Source organism: Plectropomus leopardus, chromosome 2 (genome assembly GCF_008729295.1).
Source record: "Plectropomus leopardus isolate mb chromosome 2, YSFRI_Pleo_2.0, whole genome shotgun sequence".
In the NCBI taxonomy this organism is placed as follows: domain Eukaryota; kingdom Metazoa; phylum Chordata; class Actinopteri; order Perciformes; family Serranidae; genus Plectropomus; species Plectropomus leopardus.
This window is the reverse complement of record NC_056464.1, coordinates 25,303,297-25,329,585: the sequence shown is the minus strand read 5'-3', so window position 1 is coordinate 25,329,585 and position 26,289 is coordinate 25,303,297. Positions and strand designations below refer to the sequence as shown.

At 38.8% G+C, this 26,289-nt stretch overlaps 1 protein-coding gene across 11 annotated transcripts in view; it reads right to left on the bottom strand.

Annotated features, from left to right (window-relative positions):
- Positions 1-1,931: 1,931 nt before the first annotated feature.
- atp2b2 (ATPase plasma membrane Ca2+ transporting 2) overlaps positions 1,932-26,289 on the bottom strand; it is a 143,356-nt gene continuing 118,998 nt past the window's right edge. For 8 of the 11 annotated variants that reach the window (XM_042506226.1, XM_042506210.1, XM_042506252.1 and 5 more), the window contains 11 exons: positions 21,430-21,671; positions 19,457-19,691; positions 14,370-14,549; positions 14,181-14,268; positions 13,877-13,983; positions 11,903-12,094; positions 11,571-11,784; positions 11,255-11,466; positions 10,962-11,069; positions 10,618-10,800; positions 1,932-3,927 (listed from right to left, as the gene is read on the bottom strand). In XM_042506226.1, coding sequence (XP_042362160.1) covers positions 3,616-3,927; positions 10,618-10,800; positions 10,962-11,069; positions 11,255-11,466; positions 11,571-11,784; positions 11,903-12,094; positions 13,877-13,983; positions 14,181-14,268; positions 14,370-14,549; positions 19,457-19,691; positions 21,430-21,671 — 2,073 coding nt within the window. In that variant the 3' untranslated portion in view covers positions 1,932-3,615. Of the gene's footprint in view, positions 3,928-6,535; positions 6,586-6,895; positions 7,086-10,617; positions 10,801-10,961; positions 11,070-11,254; positions 11,467-11,570; positions 11,785-11,902; positions 12,095-13,876; positions 13,984-14,180; positions 14,269-14,369; positions 14,550-19,456; positions 19,692-21,429; positions 21,672-26,289 lie in introns of all 11 variants that reach the window. The other 3 variants (XM_042506261.1, XM_042506300.1, XM_042506290.1) reach the window with 2 other exon arrangements.

Below are 26,289 nucleotides of genomic sequence, written 5' to 3'. Positions count from 1 at the left end.
CACACGGGGCCAGGACACACCATGCTGGGTCATGCTGCTCTGGGAGATTTATTTAGTGATTTTTCATTTTTTTCTTTTTTATTATGTTTTTCACTTGCGCTCCTGTCAGGAGTGTGGTAAATGGGACAGTCAAGCAGCAAGAGTCACAGTTCATCATCATCATCAGTATCATCATCAGTATCATCATCATCATTATCATCATCATCATCACTGTCACCACCATTATTATTAGTATCATCCTCCTCATGGTATCATAATAATAATTTTCATCATTATTTAACTTTTGTCCTCAAGCTAGAAAATAATTTACATCACATTGTATTTACTGACTTTTGAGACCACAAACATTCCAGCAACACACTCTAGGATTAAGGGTGGGTAACAATCAGAAAAGCATGACTTTTTGCATAGTATTAAATGAACAAAGACATTGAGTTCTTTATTTACAATTATTGTATAGATAAAAAAAATATCATAAAAACAAGATGAACACTTAAATCACTTACCCATAAATGGCTAAGTATGCCAAAAAGTTATCTGTTGGCATTTCTCTTTTTCTTTGTTCCACAAACTGCATGCTGCTAAATACAGTACATCGAGGCAGGTGAGAGTATATTGCAAGAAGTATCATTGATATCATCATCATCATCATTATCATCATCATCATCATCATCAGCGTCGGTGTCATCATCAACATAATTATTGGTTGTTACAACACGTGTTATCATTTGGATGTAATCAGGATGTTTTGAAGTGTTTCTGACAGGAGCAGTGATTGATTACATACAGCCAAACAGCTGCATTGGCAGTATGACTCTTTGTGGTGCATGATGGTAGACATAGTCAGGAAGAGTTCCTGTTTTCACACCAGTCCGCATGAAGTTTCTGTCCTCAGTGGACTCATTGCTGTATTTACAAAGATTATTTTTAAACTTGTCGTCGTTGCATCCTCGTAAAGCTGAATGTCCTCCTGGATGTAAAAGTGTTTGGAGAATGTTGGCTTAAGTCTTTGTTTCTTTTTTTTTATTATTGAAAATGCTGTTGTTGCTGTTGTTATGTTTTTTGTTTATTGTTTTAATTTTTTTACAGACAAATAAACAAATAAATTGTCAAGTTAAAACATCGGAAAGGAAACAAAATAAATCAACAGCTTTTTTTTTCCTTCAACTTAAATAAGACAGATTTTATTCAAATGGTCCATGTTACTTTTTCAACACGCCTGAGCTAACTGGTAAAGCTTGTGCACCCTCTTCAGATGGACGGATCGACTGTGAAATGACAGAGGAGGATAGAAAAAAAGAAAAGAAAGAAAGAACTGCTCGGATAAATGATTGTATATACTGTAGTAGTGTATAGGATTTCTTTTTAGGTAGAAAAATTGTCAGTTTTTTCAAGTTGCATAATGAGCCTCTCACGTCATGCTTGCCAATGACTTCGGTTAGTAATAGAAATAACAATAGTACAGGCTAGTTAAGTGGCCTTGTCCTTCTGAGTGCAATAAGACTGGGTAAATGTGCCTTCTGTATGTAACTTCTCTCTGGTAATGTCTGATTGGTCAAAGCACAATAAATAGTTTACAACTAGTGAGTACAGTTGAGATGCTAGAGTACTGTATATTCTGTGACGGCAGAAAGACAAGCTTGGTTAAAACACACAAAAGCACATCTAGAATTACACCACAGAAGTTTTCATTCATAACCAGATAGTGCAGAAAAGGATCGTCTTTTTTATATATATAGAAAAAGAGTCAAAGCAACATTCCATGTTTGTTTGTAATTTGTCTTTTTTTTTGTCAGTTTTTTCTTTTTTTTTTTTTTTAGATGTTTAAAAATGCCAACAGCTTTGTGGGGCTGCATGTGTCTCTCTGCTAGAGGAAATCCTTAAAAAAAATTCAAATTAAAAAAAAAATAAACAACACAATATATTCCAAATTTTGAACAAAAATAAACAAACAAACAAAAAAAAAAAGAAAGTAAGATTTCCATGCGGCACACGTAAGCCAAGTCTAACTGCAGATTTCTATTATGACTCGATTGCAGCCGTTTTGATGGTCACACGTATTTTTAAAACATCAAGTCCTTTGAACAAGCATGTTTATCTAGAAGACAGTTCACTGTTAAGGTCCTGATATCAGCCTTTGACTCGAGCCCTGACCCCAGGCCAGCGCTGAAGCACAGAAAAAACACAATAAAAAAAAGAGAGAGAAGAATAAGTGAAAAAAAAGAATTAAATATTCCCCCTCTGTCACAAAAAGGAGGCCTCCGTTTAGAAAAGGCAAGCCACTCCAACTTGATCCCAACAATCATATAGAGTAATACTAAGATTCCACATTTACTACGTTTCCCATTATATTTTGGTTTCTTTTTGTTTGTTAATCCTCTAAAAATATCTACAATATTTGAAAAGATAGCAGGCAAATTCCAGCACATGGTTTTTCAGTTATAACACACCAACACAGCTCTGGTCCGTCTGCGCTTCAGCTTCGCCCCTCTCTCTTTCTAGAAACCAGGAAGTTTATCTCTACGAGGTTGTAAACAAATTACATTCTCTTTAAGACATAAATAAGTCAAAGTATTTTGAGCCATTGAAGCAGGAACAAGGCAACATGCCAACAAACAAAGATAAACTCTCTCTAAATATATTTATATGTATTTATATTTATAGAATATATCCCATAAATGCTATCATCGTCATTCTTATTTTGCGTTCCTCTTTTCTGACAGGTGCAAAACTACTGTGCAAGTTGAGCCCTACCACCTCGTTACACATTTCTGTTTATGGATGAAATAAATTTTTACAGTCGGGTACATGTTCATGCCACACAGAAGAGGGAACGTTGCAGGCCAGGAACTCAGAGAAGCTGTCTTTAAAATAGTAGTCCGCCGCGAGGCCTCGCCCATCCGAACAAAAGAACTCCAATAAAATTAAAACCCCTTTAAATAAAACTTGGGTAATGTACATTCATGCAGGAGCAACAATAATAATAACAATAATAATCAGAATCAGAATCATAATAATAACAATGTTTTTCAATTTAATTTAAACTATTATCAGTATTGACAATGTTATTGTTGAGGAGAGGGAGTGTAAGGGGAGTTTAGAGTCTGTCCTGTTGTGTGATTTTCACTCCTCAGCAGTGTCTCCCTCCTCATCGTCCTCCTCGCGGTGCCTCTAAAGACACAGTTCGTACCTATGTGCAGTCAGCGGCACGCTTATACAGTACATGCTAACACGCATATAGTCATACACACCACCACCGCCGCCGCCGCCGCCACCGTACACATACAACCACAAAAGCAGGATGGCTGTGTAGGTTTTGTGGCTTTGTTGCGCTTTTCTGATTGTATGTTAAGTTTTTCTTTTCACCTTGCCGTATTACGTTAGATTTTCTCCGTTTCTGGAGGAGCGGAGCGCTTTAAGAGCGTAAAGGGGGAGGAAAGATGGAGATTTTGCCACAGGACCGGTCCTGCGTAGTAAATGGTTGGAAGATGAGAATTGAGCTGAAATTTTTAGGGGCAACAAGGTTGCAGTTAAAGGTCTGGAGGAATCAAAGAAGGTGCCTCCAGACTGCAAGGAAACGACATTAAGAGGTTAGAGCTGAGGTTAGAATCACGGTTAGAGGCTGGTCTCCAAGCTGTGAAGAGGGCTGGCAGGGCTGGAGGAGGCAGCTGATTTACTGGTGTCGATGGTGAGATTGATGCCACTGTCGATGGCGTTGTTGTTCTTGTTGGGGGACGAGGGCTGGCTGGAGTACTTCCTCCTCCTCCGAGCGGAATCGTCGTCTGTGTCGTCGATGAGGGGGATGTTGGGCGTGGAGTCTTCTATCCTAAACTCAGGGTGCGTCATGAAGTTATGGATGGATGATCTGGAGTCTGGTTTTTCCAGGCCTTCATAGAGGGAGCTACGGAATGCATTCACAACGCGGATCTGTCGTGCAAAAAAAAAGGGAGGGAAGAGAAAAGAAGAAGAACGATGAGACATGATGCCAGAGACACGATGGAAGGGTGGGAGGGACCCTCGGGATGAAAGAAGAGAGGGAAGTGGGGGAGAGAAGAATCAGAGGGGGAGGAGAGACCCTCTCAGTTGAGGATATAGAGGTGAAGGAGAAGGTGAAGGAGCAACAAGAGGAGAAGCAACTGCAGTCTGTGTTCTGCTTTCACAAGATGACTAAAGTTCACAAGTCACTCAGTTTTGGCGTGCACTAAGAAAAGCCGTGAGGAACACAAACCAAAATCATACATTTCAAGAAAAACAAAGCAACACAAACGCTCGTTGTAAGTATACGCTTTAGTCCAATGTGCTGTATACCTAGAAACAAGCCACGTTAATAAATGGAATGCTCACAGAAAAAATTAAAGGAGAATATCACATGCAAGTTTGAAGAAATCTGGTGGACGAGGTCAGTAAGAAGGAAGGAGGTTAGATCTGAGAGATCCAATCGGGTGGTTTAAAAACTTCTGGAGGGCACCAGAGCACTGTCTGGGACGATATCTACACAGACTATGAATGGGACACACAAACACACAAATATAGCACAGGGTGTGGGTGAAGCATGGTCCCAAACAGGGCAATGGAGAGAGTCAAACTCTGCATCAGGAGGTTGGTTCAACACGAGCACTGCAGTGTAAAACTCATCAAAAACAACACATCCCAAAAAAAAAGAGAAAAACAGTGGCATTTAGACAACGAGCAAACACAGCAGGTTAAATATTATGAACACAGGAAGTCAACAAGAAGTGAACAACATGCAACAAGACAACAGGACGGTGAAGAAGTGGACACCGGCACACAGACTGCTGACACAAAACAAATGGAAGTGAATGGTGAAAATAATGTGTTTACTGTCAGAGGTCTGACAGCTCTCAACTCCATGCACATCTAAGTAAACACTCAAGTATAGGCCCCAAACTATTATGTGAAGCTTTAGTGAGGACAGCAGAATCTGAACGTCAGTGCCTTCAATTTGTGGATTTTGGAAAATTAATCAAAACTCTATCTCCATTAGGGATGCACTGATCCGACTTTATAAGTACTGATACCATTACCATTGTTTAGTCAATAAGCTGTATGCCTCACTGTGTGGAAGTGACTGGGATCCTTCCTTTATGTGTAAGGAAACATCAGACTTTACTTAAACATATCTTTTCTATCATTGTAAAACAAATATGCACAAAGATAAAAATTGAAACTCCAGTATAAAATACAACTGCATGAAATGAACAAAATGTCGTCTACCAGCACACTGCTGAGGCATGAGGTAAAAAAGCTCCACTGTAATCAAATGTTATGTAAACACAGAACTGAAATGCATAGATTGGACCCATTGTCACCGACACACGATCCAGCTATACGAGTCAGTATCTGATCAATATCCTTCATCAGTATCGGATCGATGCATTCCTAATTTGCATGCACAATATTAACAGATGCTTCAATTTAAGATCCTCGTACAATTTAATAGCTATAAAAGACAATAGTGGATGCTTTTACACAGGACATCGACTCATGTCAGCACACTCGGGTATACAGAAGAGGTATCACTTAATCAAGGCTGCACCAATAATGTTTCTATTGACATTAGAAATTGCCTCTACAGGATTAATCTGTGTAAATACCATTTAGATTTGTATGACTTACTTTGTGTGAGTTACTTTTTATCGCGATGCTACTAAAAAAAGACACTGAATATACTGTAAAAACTGTAGTACTCTTGGTGGGTATAAGGAGAAAGAACAGATAAAACAAATAATAAGAGGAGCCTGTCGGGATGAGTGCATGTGACAGGATGTTTGACAAGTAACACTGATGGGGTGTCAGAAGAGGGTGGGGGTTGAATTTACGTCGCTGGTGCTGCAGCAGATCTATGTCCGTAACTATGGCAACATGACAGTCAACTACACCGACAGTATGAAGCGACAAGACGGGATGAATTATTGGTGCAGTACTGCTTTATGGTGATTCTCCATTCCTGTCCACACGACCCTCAGCAGAGGTTTACATCTGATTTTCATCATGAAGATTAGAGACAAAGTGTGTGTGTGTGTGTGTGTGTGTGTGTGTGTGTGTGTGTGTGTGTGTGTGTGTATTAAAGACAGAGAGAGGAAGAAATGGTAGGTGCAGGTGGACAATAGCATTAAACAGAGATAGACCCTAATACTGGCAGTGCCCCCAGGTGGTCAGTTTTTGGTTGCATCGTTCAGGATCCCCATTTGAAAGATCATTTTGGAACTTTGCAAAAAAGCTAAAAAAAAAAAACTGGCACACGAACTGTTGCTTCCTTTATGTTTTCTTGTGCTTGCATTACGTAACAGCAGGTAAAATTTGCTTCAGCTCAATTCAACGTGATTTGCCTCAGCAGTGGCAAACTCACAGATACAATAAAACAACTTATACAACTTATACTTGAATGTTTACCCAGTCCCTTGGTGAGTTGATTAAAATCATTTCACATTAATGTCCGTCAAGACATAAAAATGGAAGGATTGGAGGATGGGATGGCGGGTGGGGGATGAGCAGAGGGAGACAAACTCACAACCTGAAATGTCACGCCGTGGGTATCACCCTTAGTCCTGCGCTCCTAGCACTCTGAGGAAACAAACACACATTCACCAATGAGACGATAGTACACCCAAGCATGGGAGGAGATATCAAGATGAATTTGAAATCTAGTATGAACAGCAAAAAGACAGAAGAGAGGAAATGAAAAAAGCAGATAGCAAGAAAGAAAAAAAAAAGACGAATGTTCAGAGATGCCAACCCCCAAAATGGAGACTGTCACAGCAATTTGTTTTTAGATTCTCAAGCCAGACAGAGAAAAAAAACTTTTTGTTCATGACATGATGGCACCCCTGAAGCAAAGAGAGCAGAGAAGCAGACTGACAGAGTTCTGACTCACGGCCAGTAGTGGGAGGAGCAGTAGCAGCAGTAGTGCTTGTAGGAGAGGAAAGGGCATTGGACAAGGACACGTGACTAGGACTAGAAACATTGGTTACATCCTGGGTCTGGCTGGTGGTGGATGATTGGCGTCTCAGAGCCCCCGCCCCCTGAAAGGAGGTGCCACTCTTGAAGGTGTTGACTACGTCAATCTGTGGGAGAAGAGCGGGACAGGAGAGGACAAATGGCTGCTCAGAGTGACAGAGACCAAATGACAACACAGGTTGACAGGCTGGGTGACTTTGGTGGTAAAGGGAGAACAAAGTGCCTCAATCATGACAGGATGGGGGAGAGACAGCGAAAGACCAGGGCGCAGTATCCCCTCAACAAAATGGTGAATTTGACTCAAAGGGTTAGTTCACCCAAATTCCAAAAATATGTCTCTTTTACCTCGTCTCAAGATTTCTGCCCCCACCCAAACACAGCAGAGGTGAGTGAGTTTCAGCAGTGGTGCTCGCAGCTTAGCATTAAAAATAATCAACAGCAATGTGTCTTTAAAGAAACAATATCTGACTCTGCTCCGCAAAAAATCCTCAGACCTCACAGTTTTTACTGGACCTACTTTATGCAAGTGTTGTCAACTATAACGATTAATCAATACATTTTTATCCTGAATATTTGAAATTAGTTGAATACTCATTTTCTGCAGTATCAATACACTGGTACAAGCTGCGTTTTCTTGCTCTCACTTACTGCTAATCTTGACGCGAGTGATTCATTCAGCTGTTCTCTGTTACTAACCAAGAAAAGTTTATCATCATGTTATACATCTTTTTAAATTCTATGACCTCAGTATCAATTTTTGGCCGTGGCACTGAGTACTGATGGATTATCCAGACTAACATGGCCAATACTTTTTTGGAAACAGGTTTTACTGGTGAATATTTCAAGTGTAATTTTTCAATTTTGTCAGCACTACAGAACTTAAGTGTATTCACCTGCTTTGTATTGTGTCAGGAAACAGAAATCTCAAAAAAAATAAGTTTGCTAATTTGGGTGAAACGACCCTGGCCGCTCATTTTATAGCATACAGATGCAGCCATTTACATAATTCAAGGTATATTGTTTTGTGCCATCTCCACATAAGGTGAGGAATTAGAGAAAAACTAAAGTTTAATACAACTTGGGTTTTGTTTCTGTAGCTGATGTGAGCTGTATTGCTTCAAATGATTATGATAACATTATACTCACGAAATAATTACTGAAATCTTGGAAGGTGCGAACATCAACAAGAGGGCATCAGCTTCATGTGGTCAGACGATTAGATGGGTTGCGAGATTTTTTGTTATACCACCACATTTTGAACTAAAAGCGAAAACTAGTGCCTCCACTGTATACTGCTGGTAATCTGTCATTACATAGGAAGCTCAGAACTACACCAAGTATAGTCGGTCAAAGTTGAACCAGGGAGGCATTCTTTAACTTGTGAAACAGTTTGTTATTTTCTAGTTTACCCCTTTTCCAAATAATTCTGATGAATCTGAGGGTTTGTTTAAAGCTTTTTGATTATCTGACCACTTGCTTGTTGCCCCGTGGGACCTTTCTTCAGTGATGTCTCTGCAATTCAAAATATGCTATTTCCATTGAAATAAACCATAGCTTTCCTGTAATACTGAAAATCTTCATGTCTGTCTCTTAACCATGTTTGGCTGCCTCTGTAGGACGCTGGTCCACAGAATCATGTTTTTGGGGAAGCTTCACCCTGGTCCATTAGTGACAAATCAGTGAGATGAAATCGAATCGAACACATGTAAAACTGTCGTGTATATCACAGTGATAACGGTGTGCAGAGTTGGTCACAGTGAGAACAATTCAGCGACTATGTCCAGCTGTATTTAACCCCCAAGGTTTGACTGCCGATCTTCCACAGGTGCACACAGGTGATGGCCGCAGTCCAGTGAGAGAAAGCTGCGTCTTCATGTACCTAAATAAACCATCTGAGATAAAATGACTTCAAAGCTGTTACTGACTAACATGAAGAACATATAACATAGTCTAGCACTTTTCCTTAAGGGTAATTTTCTCATGTAATGTCTGAGGTGCAACTTCCTACTGAAAATGGATTATATGAAAAAGACAGACATAAAGGAAAACAAAAAGCCATGTCAGAAAACATCATAGGAGAAATGTAAACTTGTCTGTGATTATTGCTGCTTAACTGACTTCACAAAACCTAATATTTTAATTATTAAAGCGGCAACAACAAGTTCTTAACTGGTTATGAAACAGTCTAAATTTAGTACTGATGCCTCTATGACGTGCATATGCAAACAAGACCATCGGGGGGAGGACTGGCTATTACTATATAGAAATTCTTAATGTCTGTCCCTGGGTCTGATTCCCTGCAAAATTAGATGGGACAATTTACAGCCCTTAGACCGGAAAAGCCTTTGTTTACATTCTTCAAGGCACATTTTTGCAGTGAGTCGTACCTTAGAGAGTGACAAGGATGCTGGACAAGATTTTTCTTTGTAAAATTATATATTTGACATTATATTTTGTAATTTAGGGTAATAATAGGCCAGGATCAGCAAAGAGAAAAAGAGGAATAAATGCTAAAAGAGGAATAAAAGGGGGCAGTGATAAAGCAAAGGCAAAACCACGGGTCGACCTTGATCGGTCATTTAAGAGAGAATGTTGCAGGAATTGCAGGATTTAAAAGGATTCAAAACTGAATCTGATCCTAAACTAGCCCTCTTTCTCCTAGACAGGTATGTAATGTCTATTTTATTTAAGAAATACATTGCAAGACATGGTTTTACATCTATATATGAATTTGCTTTGGTTGCTATGAGAAAGTTTACTTGTTTCACCTTTCTTATTTGAGTTTTTACTACTTAAATAGACACATTATAGGGATGAGAGAATTAAATCGATACAACATAGTATCGTTGTCTTTTGCGTGGCAAAACTGCAATGATACACAGATGCCAAGTATCAATATCTTTTATTTTATAAGTTGTTAATATTGCAAATATAAATTTAACTTCAGGGAGCCGACTGGAATAATAACAATTGCTTTTTCAGTCCATCGTAAACATTTTGCTGCAATAAAAACGACTAAAGTGAGATGACAACAGACTGACAAGGTGATCTTATTATTGTTACTAGAGAAAACATAAAGATTTCCTTTGGGGATGTAATTTGCAGTTGAAAAAAAGGGTAATAAATCGCAATATATCTAAATATGTATTATTGTAATACTTAGCATATCCAAAAATGTTTAAAATTGCAATAATATTGCATCACGACTTAAGTATCATCATAATATTGTATCATGGAGCCACTGGTGGTTTTCCCCTCTAATACATTATATCATTGCTATGCATTCTGCAAACAGCTGTATTTAAAAAGAAAAATAGTATTCAAAATATGTTGTGTCTCTCTTTTACTTGTCCAAAATGAATGCATGTGCTAGCCAAATCAAGATCTTTATGATACGAGGCAGTGGTGCTCATGGAAACACTACAGATTTTATACAGAAGGGTTGCCAAAATCTACAGAAAAAAAATATTTGTTCTTTGAAGCTGCTATACATTATGATTCGAGTGATAAGAGTGACCCTGTTTGAATCGAAATTTCAAATATCTTCAAATCCTTTTTTTTTAGGCAGAATCAATCCAGCTAAATCTCTGTAAAATGAAACAACAAATCACAACATGGGGATTGAACTTGTGTCCTCACCTGAGTCTGAATGCGGTTGAGTCCTCTGAACCAGAGGATCTGCCCTCTCCTCAGCTCCCTCTCCGCGTGGTCAATCTCCTCGTTGTCTTCATTTACGTCCTCCTCTGGTAACTCATCTTTCTGAGTTAACTGGCCTGCCCTCCGCAGGAAGCGCAACCTGCTATTGGGTATGGTGGCTATCACCTAACCCATAGAGAAGACAGAGCACGGGGTCAAGGGGAAAGGTGACAAGCATACAGTACAGTAGCGATGCAGAGGAAGAGTAAAAACATGGTGCTCAGAATAAAAGCAAGAGTACAAGCACAGCGGGAAAACAGACAGAAACAGATTAGTTTGCATGTTACCTGTCCCCAGACAAGCTCTCCCAGCCCGAGGAAAACACACCACATCCACTTTTCCAGGTCCAGAGGTTGACAGCTGAATGGCTTCCCTCCAAACTGCACAATCACAATCTACACAAAGCAAAGGGACATGAAAATATATACGGAAAAAAAAGAAATGACTTCCACCTTTGAATTTCAAAAAACATGACATGCTATATCTAATGATATAGCATATCTACAGTATATCTATATCTAATAATACCCAAGCAAAATAAATAACTAAAAAAAAAATCAAATAATTTGTATCTGTTTACCTGCACAGCAAAGGTGCCAAAAACAATTGTGCAGAAGATGGGGTTCCTGAAGATACCATCGAAGACGTTCCTCTCTCCGTGGATTTTGCGAGCGTTTATCTCATTGAAGAGCTGCATCATGACGAAGGTGTTGAAGATGATGGTGTAGTGCTCAGATGGAGGAGAGTGGAGGGGAGCGTTACGGCCACTGTCAATGTCAAATATCTTCTCACCTGCAAATAGACAATTACAATGATGTCATTTACTTTGAACTACATCACATCATGAAGATGCAGAAGCCTTGGCGTATTGCAGAGCAGTATATTACTGTCCATACCAACAAAGAGCAGCGTGAAGATGATGACGAGCTGATAGACACCATGTCCGAGGATATTCTTTGTCATAGTGCTGGAGATGAGAGGCTTGTTGCGTCCGTATGGCTTTCTCTTCAGCAGAGACTCTGTGGGAGGCTCCGTCGCCAAGGCCAGAGATGCAAAAGTGTCCATGATCAGGTTCACCCACAACATCTGCACGGCCTTCAGGGGAGAGTCCTGCAGAAATGAAACGTAAAAATTTCATTTTAAAATCAATAATGTCAATACAACAATGGGTGAGATTAAACTACAGTTAAGCTTATATAACCCAATCATATGGCCACACGCCTCTGACCTGTGTGATGCAAGCGCCTGTGAAAGCCACTATGACGGCCACAACGTTGACAGTAAGCTGAAACTGAAGAAACTTGGAGATGCTGTCGTAGACGTTGCGGCCCCACATTACGGCCTTAACGATGCTGCTGAAGTTATCATCAGTCAGAATGATATCTGATGCCTCCTTGGCCACATCTGTACCAGCAATACCCTGGAGGGAGCAGAAAAGGTGCAGTCAGACACAAGCTAACATTTATTGCATCACACTGCACTATTTCTCAACCTAACACATCAAAACTGAAAGAAATCTGCAGCCACTGTAAAAAAAAGTCTGGACACAAATCAGCTCTGATGATGGCTAATGATGCAGACTAATTAGTGTGTGTTGGTGGTTTGATGACAGGAGGCTCCATATTTATGTGGGAGGAGAAGAACGCCCACATTCCTGATTTTCTGTCATGTTTTGTGACTTACAGAAGAAGTGGCAGATTGCAGCACCTTATAAACAGTCGCCTTATACGGACAACAAAGGTTGCGTGACAACCGGGGCCAATACCGATACCAATGTTTAAAATAACAATTTGGCCAACAGCCAGTATGGATGTTTTTTTGTGGTTGCTTATTTTGTTTTTGTTGTTATATATTCCCCCTGTTGTGTCAAAGAAACAAAGAACTCTACATTATAAAAAAATAACTGTTTACAGTTATTTATCCCATCATTACACTACCTTTGAATGAGCACAAATTCATTCATACACCTATGTTAAACATCAAAACCTTTTAAAATAACTGCTTCAAAAGCCATAAATAATATAATTCATAATTCCCTGTCTAATATATCTATATTGTTATGACAACATAAAAAGAATTCTCCTCCAAACAGCTGTTAATTCAAGTTTCCCACCAAAAACTACATTTTTACAAGATTACATCTGAACAAATCATTGAAACATTATGATTTAACCAATACTCATTTTTACTGAATCAAACTTGAACACATCATAATGTAACTCGACGCAACTTCCGTCAGCAGTTTGTTTCGGCCACCAGCTGCTAACAGCTAACATTAACTAACTCTCGTCCTGTAGATGTCAACACAGATTAGTTGTTTACAATGAAGCATTATCAGAAAAACAATCAAGTTTGCCCCATGACTTGTTGATAATATACTGCGTGCTTTCGGACCAACAGCATCCTGGGCAAGATCTCTTCTCATCCCAAACACGTTTTCATTGCCCCAGGGACAACAAGACGATGTTAGTCTAGAGCTCGCATCATCAGCCTGCACAAAATTAATGTGACACATCAAAACATCAGCCACTGGTGTGGGTAAATCTTTTTTGCAGATAGGCTGATGGCAGTCAACAAGGTGAATACCGGGTGTACGGTCGATAAATCGTGGTGATTCACACCATGAGGTTAGTGTTGGGGGGGACGTCTGTAGTGTCCAGGGCATGTGTGGGAGGATTGTGGAGTAGCCCAAGTAATTTAAAAACAGAAATTACGATTTGTTTTGCTCTGTTGGTTTCTAATGCATTTATTGTCACGTTAGTCAATTTACTAGTAAACTGTTTAAAATCACTTAAAATGAGCACTTTGGATAAAGACATTAGGTGACAAAAAAGGAATAACAGAGCTTGTCTGATAGAGCTGTGGAGTCATGACAAAAATAGTTGGGAACCGCTTTCTTATCTCACAGGACCGAGGAGGACATGGTGCTGAGCCAAATAACTTAATTTGTGAGTAGACCTGAAATAGAAGACACTGCTTAACAACCAAATACCATTTTAGTATACTGCAGAGGAACTGTGTGGGCTCACAAATCCACTAGGGGGAGCTCCTAATCTACACAGCCAGAGGCAGAGTGCCTGAGAAGAAACCCTAAATACTGCAGAGGTGAAGAAGATATCTGCAGATGTTTACTGAGATCGATCCCTAAAGACAGCAAGCAAGGCAGAAAATGATATAAACAGAAAAAATAGGGTTTGCTCACCATGGCGAAGCCGACATCAGCTTTCTTAAGTGCAGGTCCATCATTGGTCCCATCTCCTGTCACAGCCACCACCTGCCTCTGGTCTGCCATAGTGCTGTCAATAATGCCTGTCAGACACACAGAACACGACATAGAAAATAGCACCTGAAAGACAACACAGCTGTACATGAACTAGTGAATGGATCTGGATTCTGATATATATCAGCTTTTCACTGCCTTTGCAAAACTATTACACATTTTGTAGAGAAGGTGAGTTTAATTTTGGTCAGCAGTATTGAGTATGACAATAAGGCAACCAGTTCACCTTTAACGAGTGTGTGTTTGTCGGTTGGGGAAGATCTGGCCAAGACGCGGAGTTTAGGCCAGACCTTGTCAATACGCTCCTGCTCCACCTGGACACACACAAAAACACAAGATAGGGGGTTGTGATTTTGGTTTACAGATGTATTTTCTCTCTCCTGAGCTCAGCCTCATGCTCTGGAAGTTACCGCACCTCTCCTTTCTCATTGCGGATCCTCCTGTTGAATTCTTTGCCGTCGATGCAGAGGAAGTCCTCTCCTGGGTGGATGATGCCGCACTTGATGGCGATGGCCCTGGCTGTGTTTATGTTGTCTCCTGTCACCATGCGCACTGTGATGCCTGCACGCTGGCACTTCTGGATAGCATCAGGCACCTAAAGAGTGACACATTAACACATGCACAAACTGATAAGGTACAAAAGATCATGTATACAGAAAGTGAACACACAATTGACATAACCCTTCAATAATCAGTTTTTGGCCACTTGAGGGCTGCATACACAACTCTGACATATCATCTTTTTAGTTGATATGGTGAAATTGTTAGCTAACAGCGCTAAATTACACATCCAGCCCACACAGAGCAATATAAGCATCCATCTCTAGTTGTTTTTTTGGACACCCGGAAGAATAAAAGTACAATATTCATTCCCCTTTTGGCTTTTTTTTGGTCTCTGCCATCTCCTGACAGAAATATCTTTCTATTTGCTGCTATATGCTGTACTGTGTTTGCCAGCTGATCACTAATGTCACTCTGCCATCTGGTGCTGTGTTGGTAACATATAGTCAGTTTTTAGGGCTTTTTTGCAGAAAACAGCTACATGCTGCAGCCAAAAACAACACTTGTGTAACATAGAGACTTAACCAAAATAGTAAAGTTAATTCTCTTTATAACTTAGATAAACCCCCCAAATATTGATTATAGGTTATTTAAGAACATGCCATATTTGGCTGATAAAACACACATTCAAAACAAATCTAAATCCTTATACTTATATTTGATCACAACAGTATTATGCTGTCCGTTATTGAATTATTAAGCATTATGAAGAGACATTTTATCTGAGCTCTTTTCCCTCCAGATTTTGGTTTAGTAGAATAACTGTGAGACGTTACTGTATGGAGATTGATCCGTGGTAGAACCAGCGAGCAACAGCAGAGTATTAATTCAGAAACACATCTTCTTCCTGACAAAGGTCAGTGTGGGCGAGCACTGCTCTCCAAACCCACACACAAACAAATGTGTACACATACAGTAACAGCAACTCACAACCATTTGCAAATATACACAAAGCCTGGGACTTTTTTCCCTCTCTGACACACACATATTCACGTAGGCAGGGATATGCAAACTTTCCACTTCACACTCACAGACACTTGGGCATATTGCACATACACATGGGAGCATGATACCGCGTGCGTACGTGCACACACACACACACACACACAAACATACAAGTGCAACATAAGATGAAAACAAAATGAATCCTCCACCGCAATGTGGAAACATATTGGACATTAAACTGCCAAATCAGGCTGCTCATGTGTGTAAAACACAAAGGATTTCACTCATTTAAAGGGAGTGGAGAACAAAGTGAATCTATACAGTGGAGGTGGGCAGATCTTAAATGAACTGGAGGTTAAACTAACAGAAACATATTATTTCATCATACTTCTAGTTTTACACCTTATGATTATAATTTACAGCCATTATGCGAAGCTTTAAAGATATCCCATACAGTCTTTTCCTAAAAATAAAAAAGTTGTGTATTTTTCTACAGAGACTCTTCCCTCTGCTTGTATTATCTTATTTTCTGTGTTCACTTTTGTTGCAAAGCATGTTTGCAAACAGTAACTTAAAATCCAGCATATGTGATATTAATACTAAAACCTACTATAACAGGAGCACATGTGTAGAAAAACTGAGCCTTAAAGTCAGTAAACTGTAATGTCCATAAAGTAATCAATAATTTGACACAAAATATTGACTTATTGACTTTGCCAAGTGTCAGTGGTTCAAACTGCATCCATAGAAATGGTTTGTTATTCATCACAGTGATCTACTCTTCAGAAATAACAGACCGTAGAATGAATTACTGACCAGTCAGAACAGAGTGTTTAACAGAGCCATGTAATAAAAAGCAATATTTACCTATATATTAGCCACCATAAGCTATAAAGTAAAGGGGGTGATATTTATTGCATTCGGATTCAAATGATTATTAAAGAAATAATGTAAGTGAGTGAGTTAAGCCTATTTAAATGGAATTTAAAATAAGAACAGTTTAAAAGCAGATCACACACAAACACACACAGAGAAAATATAAATGAAGGAATAGATCATGTAAAAATAAATTACTGTATAAAACACAGTGCAATGACAGACAGACTAAACCCAAACAACCCAAAACACAAGACAGGGATGAAAAGGGTAGCCTATAAAGGCTTTCTGGCATTCTGCAAATCTTACAAATTGCGATGCTGCTGCTTCCAGAGGATGCAGGCTAAAACAACAAATGCACCTTTTGTTTTGCAGCTGGATAAAATGCTCAGAGTGGTCAAGAAGTAGAATGTGGAAATGTAAATGGGGGCAAGGTCATGCAGTGCCTTATACAAAATCAACAGGAATTAGTATTTTCTTAATAGACAACAGTCAAACACGTAAGAAGAAAAAAAACAGATACTGTTCAACTTAGATGATGGCTAAGAGTTACTTTAAAAAAAAAACCTAACGATAATGAAGCTAAATAAACCTTTCATCTAATCACAAAATATGAGACTAAATAAAATAAAAATAAATCCCAATGAGGAAAAGGTCAAAGAGGTCGAATATTTGCTGAATGTGATAACTTTATTCATAAATATGCACTTAGAAGCTTTTCAACATTAGTATTCCTACATGTGCTTAAATAGTAAGCACTTTGAGAAGGAACAAAAAGCACATCCTATCAAAATCTATTAGAAGTCAGTTTTCAGTAATATGATCTGACAAAATAAAGACGCTCTTGCAGTAAATATTGTGGCAAGTGGAGCAAGTCATTACATCCTGCCCTCTCTGCTCTCACTAAGTCATTATTATCAAGATATCAAGTTCCCGTTTGCCTATCTGTCATCCCTGCTGTCTATTTTACTCTTTTTTTCCTTTGGATTCCCAATGCTCTAGTTGACTGGTCATCCGAAAGAAGAGGTGGAGAGAGGAGGAGAGGAGGAGAGTGGAGGCTTATTAAAAATACAATCTGGCCCGATGAGGGTAGGAGGCTAGTAGGTGAGACTGAAAAACAAGCCTCTCTGTCTCTAATATAGATCTGGTTACACTCTCGTTTTCCTTCCTTTCTCTCCTTACCCCTCTTCCTTCTCCTGCGGTCTGATGTCTCTCAAACATGAATCTGATTTTGAATCTGTTTATCTTTCTCTGCCTCCATCTTTCCCCTTCTCTCTTTCTTTTCCCTTTTCTCTCATTCTCTGCGCTCTTTTCTCTTTTCTCTCTGGGGGCAATCCTACAGAGCAGCTAGTTATTAAAAGAACATCGCATTCTGGAGGAAGAAATTGGAGACTAATAAACAAACCAAAAACATGTTTACCACTCTGTGTGACCTTTTTAGTAGAGCGGAAAGTCATCTCATTTCCAATATTAGCCAGTCTTACTAGGAGACCTGGAAAGATGTCACTGGAGAGCAGCAGTGCACTGCTTTGTCACACCAGTTATTGAAAATGTCAGATGTTAAGTGACTTCTGTGATGGAGGTAAAGGGAAATGCTGCAAACTGCCGGCTCGGAGCAATGCAAGGGGCTGTATTTACACCAAAAGTGTGATTTGGAGAAATCTGCTTTATCACATGTCAAATAAGCTATAATCAGCATTTTTCTCTGCATATTTCTTACTTTATCTGAGTAATTTTTATTAAAGGGCAGCTCTATAGTTTCCTTAAATAAAGAACATTAAATAACACTGTGATACAAAAGCTGTTTCTCGTTAGCTCGTCTAGTTTCTTAGATTGTTTGCCTCGTCATTTTATTGCGATAGTTTCTCTTTCCCCCCTTCTTCTTCTCTCTGTACTTACTTATTTTATTGAGGTCTGTTCAGACACTTACATAACTCAGTCTCAGAAAGAGAGAAAGGGCAAGTGAGGGAGGATGGTAGGTGCAAAGAAAGTCACAATAAAAAGAGAGCAACCAGAGAAAGGTGAACGTCAAACCTTGCCCTACGGAGAGGTCGAGAGGAGAAAACATGGTGGGGAAAGGTTGAATGAGAGCCCTTGTTAGAGAGTGAGGAGGGGGATGGAACGAAAGATGAAACAAGGAAGTTAAATAATGCAGTAGTCAGTTAGCTTCCTGCTTCCCTGTACTTGCACAGGAGCTGTCAAGTGAGGCCAGTTTCTTACTGTACACACGGATACCTCGTTTCTACCCGATTTTCTCTCTCCCAGTTAACTTCTAATTTTCTTCATTTGAAATTCATCATAAAATACTTTCTCGATGCATCAGTTTTCTCTATAAATATTTTGTCTTCAACAGGGCTGAAAAATGTTCAAAATAAAAATAAGTAAGAGGACAGGGGGGAAATTATTATCTAAAAGAAAACGTCCAGCAGTGAGATTCCAAGAACTTGTTTTAAAAAAATTAATAATCAAGGGAATAAGTAAACAAGTATTTCAAGTAGTAAATTTAAATAATGGTTAATTGCAAAAAGAATTAATAATGCCTTAACATATGTGATTTTTTTTTATTTTGTCAACAGCCTGGATGGAGCTACTGTACTGTGGTCGTACTACTTTATTGCAGTTTAAGAGTCATCAATTTGTGTCTGTTTAATGCAAATTTTGTAGCATATCTTGTAACGGGGGGGTTTCAGATGACACATTCCTCTGCAGGTTAAGAGTTTGTTTTAACCACTTTCTTAAACTGTCCTTTGGAAATGTTACCCAATAACAGGGGTATTTTGAGATCGTATTTAACGATCGTCTTTAATTTAGACTCTTCTTCTACTAACTGCCATGTAAACATTAGTAAAAAAAAAAAAAAAGTCTCCTGACAAAATATAGTGGAGTTAAAGGTTGACAGGAAAAACTGTAAAGAAATCATACTAAAGTCATTCCTGGAGCAGCATACTTTGGCTACTCTCGAGACACTTGAAATATTGAAAGAGAATAGAGTGTTAAAGGACAAGAGAGACCTCGTAAATGTGTAAAAGGTAAAAGTTACGTGAGGACACATGAGTGAACAGCACCTGCTGGTAGTGTAGCATGCATACATCCACTCCTCTCAGTATCACACTCTCTTACCTCTGGCCTGACGGGGTCCTCTATCCCAACGACACAGATGGCTGTGAGGTCACTGAGGATGTTGTTCTCGTCTTCCCAGTTGGGTTCAGGATGACCGGAGAAGTCACGATACGCCACACAGATGGTCCTCAGGCCATCGCACGCCATGGGCTCGATCACTTTCTTCACCATCTCGTCCTTGTCCCGTGGGCGGAAAACCCTAGACTCACCCACCTCGTTCAGGATATGGCTACATCTGTAATCAGGGGAGTAGAGGCAGGATTAGGGTATCTTAAATTGTGTATTGTAACAATACTTATTTCAAACTGACCTAAAACCAAATATGCTGTGGAGGGAATCTGGCCTGTGCACACACGTCAGACAGTATTGAATATTAAATGCAGTCTTTTATTTATCAATTTTAAATCTTCACAGACAAATATTTGTGAAATATTTAGTTCTAACTCCATCTGCTGATGAAGATTGTGTGACGTGGGGTGCCAGGTAGCTCAGTTGGTAGAGTGTGCGGCCCATATTCAGAGGCTATAGGTCCTCGTCGCAGCTGCCCCGGGCTCGAGTCCAACCGGGGAACCTGTTCTGCATGTCATCCCCACTCTCTCTCATCCCCCTTTCCTGTCATCTCTCTAGCTGTCCTGTCAAATAAAGGCCCCAAAAACATTTTAATAACATTTAAAAAGAAAAAAGATTGTTTGACATGATCGAAAGCTCCAGAACAGCTACTAAATGGCTTCTGATGTGGGCTTTTGTCACCTGCTCTTTCCAGAGTAAATTAACTTTGAACCTCGTACTGTAAGCCAACAAGGATGAAAAAAAAATGTACTTATACCAGAGGGAGTACTTAACTATTTTAGAAAAAAACAGACATCATTTGATTGACAGGTTAAATAGTCATATTTAGTCAGCTGTAACACCGGACCTTAACGCATCATGTTGCGATGGAGAGCGTGTGAAAGCGCAGAGGGTGAGGCTATAGCCATGCTACAACCGCTGCTAATTTAACAAACGAGAGTGCAGACAAGAGAAAAAAACATTCAGAGAATTAACTTTAGTTCAAAGGGGGTCCTTGGCCTGAAAAACTTCCTGGTTTAAATCGATAGCTAAACGTACTAAATAAAACGCTTCTGTAATTCCAAGGTCCAGATATAAAAAAAAATATCCACTTTTATGATTAATGGTGTTAACATCCAGTTTAAAATCAATTAAAACAAACACATTTGAAACATAATGCGTTTTGCTGATGCAGGGGTACTTGAGACATCAGACAAGCAATGTTGGGAACCACTGGCCTAAATTATTATTGCAGCCAAAATACAGTTATATCTGATTTACAATAAATGGATTTCTCAAGAGCTAAACAAACATACAAATAGAAAATAAACAGGTGTACCAATATGAAGCACAACTTGCAGAGCTGGATTAAATTCTAAGACATTTTAAAAAAGCAAATAACTATATAAAATAAATAATAACTATAAATAATAACTGTAATTCGTTCAAAAATTAACTTGGGTCAAAAATCTGTAAAACCAAATGACCTCAATTTAAAAAGCTTTATTTGCATTAATGTTTAATGTGCAAAATGTGTAACAGCTGTTTATTATGATTTAATGTTCAATTTTAATGTCAATAATTGACAAAAGAACACCTCTATTAATTCCATAAATGGATGCAGGAAGCTTTCAAACTGTCATGTTTTTCTCAGAGTTATGCATTGGTTACTGTACTGTTTGTGTAATGCTCTGTAAAATGTCAGAATTGTGTGACCCTCTAGTGGAGACTCAGCCCACTCTCGCTGCCTGGGGAATGTGCAATATGTTACATCTTCAAGTGCATTATGCACTCAAAATGGATTAGCTATAAAGGTGGTGGAAAAAAAAAGGAAAATTCAGCACTTGATTGTATCATATTACTCTACAACAAGGTCATGTGCTACTATTTTTGTCATCTCATTTTAATCACAAAACCACACTCACTTTTTGAGGACGATCTCAGAGGCTCCCTTGCTGTACATGCGGAAGGTTCCATCAGATAATTTGACGACGGTGCTCATGGACTTCCTGACAGAGTTGAAGGTGTACACTTTGTAAAGCTTCTCCTCTGGGAGCTGGTTTCTTACTGGCTGGTAATCCCGCTTCAGGTCCAGGACCAATCCCAGCAGGCCGCACTCCGTCTTGTTGCCTACCTGCTTCGGCAGACCGCCTTCCTTATCCGGGGGCTGGAGAGGGGAAGAGGAAGAGATTTTTCAGTGTTAAATTCTATTTTCAGACAAATATTCGCCATATTACATGTTTTTCTCTACCTGTGGGTGTTTTTCACTCATCAAGGTTTTGATGATTTAAAGACATTTAGTTTTACCTCTGTTTTTAAATAACTTCATGCATATTTGATTTTATTATTATTATTATTATTTGTTATGCTTTCTGATATGGTATATGGTTTCTGACATGGTATACAAAGAAAATCCGGTAGGGAGACTCTCAGGTCTGAATACATTTTAAGAACAAACACTCAATACTGTTTGTTCTGTGATCTATTCAATCAATGAGATCCTCTTTTCTTCAGCGCACTGCGGCCAATGCAAGGCTTGAAATAGCTGCTGGTGATAATTAAGCAGCTAGCAGGTGAAAGGGTTGCTCTGTGTGGGAGGGTGATGGAGGGAGGAGATGGATGGAATCAAATTTGGATGTTCTTATTTCAGGCATAGGGCTCAACCCATTCCAATCTGTAATTGTACATTTAGAGCCGTGTTCTTCTCCGGTTCAGTGAACATCTCAGTAGCCACATTTCAACATGGCTACATGTGTGAAAGAATGAAAACGCAGGGTTTCTTCTCACATAAAATGTGTGAAATATATTTCTGATATCGTATTTCTTTTATTACCAGTTAACTTAAAGGATTACATTCTTGATAAAGCAATTACCGGGTTCCTAAACATTTTCGAATTTCAAAAGTCCATCGTTTTTCAGACTCAAACATCCAGACTTCTCACATTTTTCAGACCATGTTTGAATGTTTGTACAAATAGCTTGACTTTCATCATGTAAATAAACGGTTTTGAAATCAAACTTTTTACATGTATGTTATATTCTAACTATGTATGCCATAATGGTGCTAAATAATTGCCAGAAGATTGTACTGTTGCTAATAAAAATAAATTAACCCACACAAGCTCAACTAACCAGTGCTATATTTCCCCCATATTTTTAAATTTCTTCAAGAACTGCTTATTCAATGTGTCCATTAAAACGACAATGAAGGAAGCCAGGGTCCCTGCTAAGGTGGCAGCGATATACCATAAACCGTTTTTTGACTAAAACTAAACCCTGTGTTTTCATTCCTTTAAGCACATTTTTACTGATAATTTTTCAAAACATAACTTTTCCCTAATATTTAACCCCATTTCCATGACTTAATTTAAATAAATATTTTTAAAAAATTGGCAACATTAGGCCTATGTATCAATCACAGAGCACATTTAGGGCTCTTACTTCAGTGTGCCATGCCCTCAGACAGACATTGTATAAAAAATGTATCATGGAATATGTTACTGAATGCCTTTGTGTCTTCACATACAATAAACACAAAGTGGTAACAATATCTGGTTGGACTACTGCAGGTGTTAAATAAGTGCAGATGCTGGTAGTCTTTGAGTATGGCTGATTAAAACTTTTTCCCCATGTTGCCAACATCAGACATTTTGGTGCAGATGCAGAGCATACATCCAGCACAGCTGGGGTCTGCCTCTCTTTATAGTCATGTATAACATTTGTCATTAAAAGCCATACATTATTAAACATGCACTTACCAAAGATTTGCTGAAGAGCAAACTACTAGCACTAGTTAAATGTACTCGGTTGTTAGACATTACAGCTGCCAACATAAAATGTTTATCATGTGATACAAGTCAGGTTTCCACGATCATGCAGATTCACAGGTTTTTAAATTAGTAATCCAAAGAACGTATTTTTGTAACGTTAAACATGAGATGTGGGGTTTTAGGTTTTATGAACATATTTTCCAACAGCCAGAACAGAATTTCAAAACTTTTCCAGAATGTTCTGGTAATTCCAAATCATTTACAGGCCTGTAAAACTGTTTTTCTAATTTCTTTTTAATTTCTTTTCCAGGAATTTCATAACCTTGGGAGCCCTACATAAATGTATGGCTTTTTTTTTTTTTAAAAAAAAGATTTTTTTTTTTGCCTTTTGCCTTTACTGAGGGTAGGACAGCATCAGCGTAAAAGAGAGAGAGAGAGAGAGAGAGGGGATGACATGTAGCAAAGAGCCAAGGCTGGAAGTGAACCTGCGGCCGCTGCAGCAAGGACATAGCCTCTCTACATGGGGCGCCCATTCCACCAACTGAGCTACTGGGCGCCCCAAAGGTATAGCTTCCTTACACAGAAAAGTTAATCAGTTTACTTCTGTGATAACTACATCACCGCAAATTCTGAATTTGATATTTTAGAAGACTACATTGGGGCATTAGTCTGGAAATACAAATATTATCCATACTGTATTTCCTCACACTAATCCAGACCTGGAAATTAGTTAAATCAAATTCCATACTTTTTAATACTGTGATTGAACATTTAGTCTATAGAAATTCAGAAAATTATCAGAATAAACACCTATCACAATATCCCAGTGCCCAAAGCAACATCCTGCAATCGTTTGTTTTGTCTGACCTGCAGTCCAAAATCCAAAGATATTAAATTTAATGTCATAAAAAACACATAAAAGCAGCTCATTTTCTTTTTTTTCCAGCTGGAACAAGAAGATATTTGTCTTTTTTTCTTGAAAAACAATCACTTAATAATCCAAATTGTTGCTAATTAATTTGTTGATGATGGATTAATGTGTTTACTCTGAGTAGCAGGGAAGTGTTATACAGTATGTGGTGCCAGTGGAGCATTTTCTCTATCTCTCAGAACTGGAGTTTATTATCAGACAGCAGTGGAGCCTTTTACTGTAGGTTATGTGTGTGATATTATTACCATCTGTGCACGTGGCTGTTCAGGTGCTACAGTATATGTGTGCAATTTGTGTACACACACTCACTGTATGTGCAAGAGTGTGAGTGTGGTCAGCTTGTGGAAGACTCGGCGTTGCCATGGGAACACTGGGCAAAACATACTTGGAAGGAGAGAGCTGGGAAAAGAGAGGGTGCTCGCTCTCTCTCCGCCACTTGGGGATTCTTACTCTTTGGCTCAGATTCTCTGACAGGATTTTCACTCATCTCACTTCACACATGTCCTCCAATCTTTCTGTTTCTCCCGTTTCATCTTACCCCAGTCATTATTTATCAGTATTTCCCGCGCTTCACTCCTTTTACTCACTCATTCTACTTGTCACATCACACAGAAATACAATTAGTAAAGCATAGATAGCTTGTCTATTCATAACTAGTTCTAAATGTAAATCTTTTTCACACACACACACAGACACACACTGACCACTGTAGTGACACTGATGCTCATAAGTACGGACCCATGTGAGAGTGTGCAATCCTTACTGTCATCATTCATAACATGCGTCTTCAAATAATTACACACTCTCAAGCTGTTACTCACTCTACCTGCAGTTTTTATAACAGACATACAGTACAAATTATGGGCTGTGAATATGGCAATTAGGCCTGCAACTAATGATTATTCTCATTATTGATGAATCTGCTGATTATGTTCTCAATGAACTACTACTCTTATTTGTTCACATAGCAAAGTCAAAAACCGCTGAAAAAATTCCAGTACAACTTGAAAGGTAAAGCTCAAAGTAGCGTCTTTGTATACCTTTTTTTTATTGTCCATCAGTCTGAAACCCAAACTTATCTGACTGAAATGGGATGATTTCACCACTCTTTATTTCTTGAAAACTGTTCATTCGATCAACTTCACGCTTGGTCGGTGTATTGGTGCAATTTCTTTTAAAAACAGAGAAAAAGGCAAATTACCTCTAAAATTAGCATGAAATTAGTTACAATAAGAAAAGGAAGACCTAAAAATGACAAGGGAAAACTACGGCAAAATGTAAAGAGAACTGCACATGTATTTATTATACTTATATATTTAAATATCTGTGACAGAAATATATCTATGTATTATTATAGCACTTTTTAAAAAGGCCTTTCCTTTTTTGTTTGTTTTTTTTTATTTTCCCTTTTTGCTAATTTTCAGGAAATTACCTTGTAACTTTCACCAATTTCTTGCTATTTTTTTTTTTTTTTTTTTGTTATTTCTTGCAAAGATGCACATTGCCATCTCCTTATGTTCTTAAAAGAAATCAGGACTATTTGCTCAGGTTTCAAAGAGTTAATTTGTAGTTGTTAAGCAGAGCTTTTAATCACTCATTTTTGCAGCTCTAAAGGATAAAAACAAAATCCGGGCAACATGGATTAAATTTGATGTAAAACTGAACAATAGCACTGAAGTGTTTTTGTATGTTATTAATCGGCACAGACGAACAGTAATGTTTGTGGATTGGCCTGGTGGTGCAGTGGGTAGCACTGTTGCCTCACAACAAGGGGGTTCTGGGTTTGATCCCGCTGGCTGCTTTAATTTAAATGCTTATTAGCTCGCACTTAGCTGAAACCCATTCTCCCTGTACCTACACTACGCTTGACACCTACACTCACAGCAAAATAACAGCATGTCAGGAACACTCTTTCCATAGCACACATACACATCCCTGCACACATATACAAAACAACACAGCATGTCAGAAGCACACTGGCCATAATGCGTCTGACTTGCTGCTATGCAGACACCTTCAGTCTGTGCTATTTGCCCCAAAATAGATTGACTGCAGGCTCGCTGTTCTGTTCTGTTCTTCTCAAA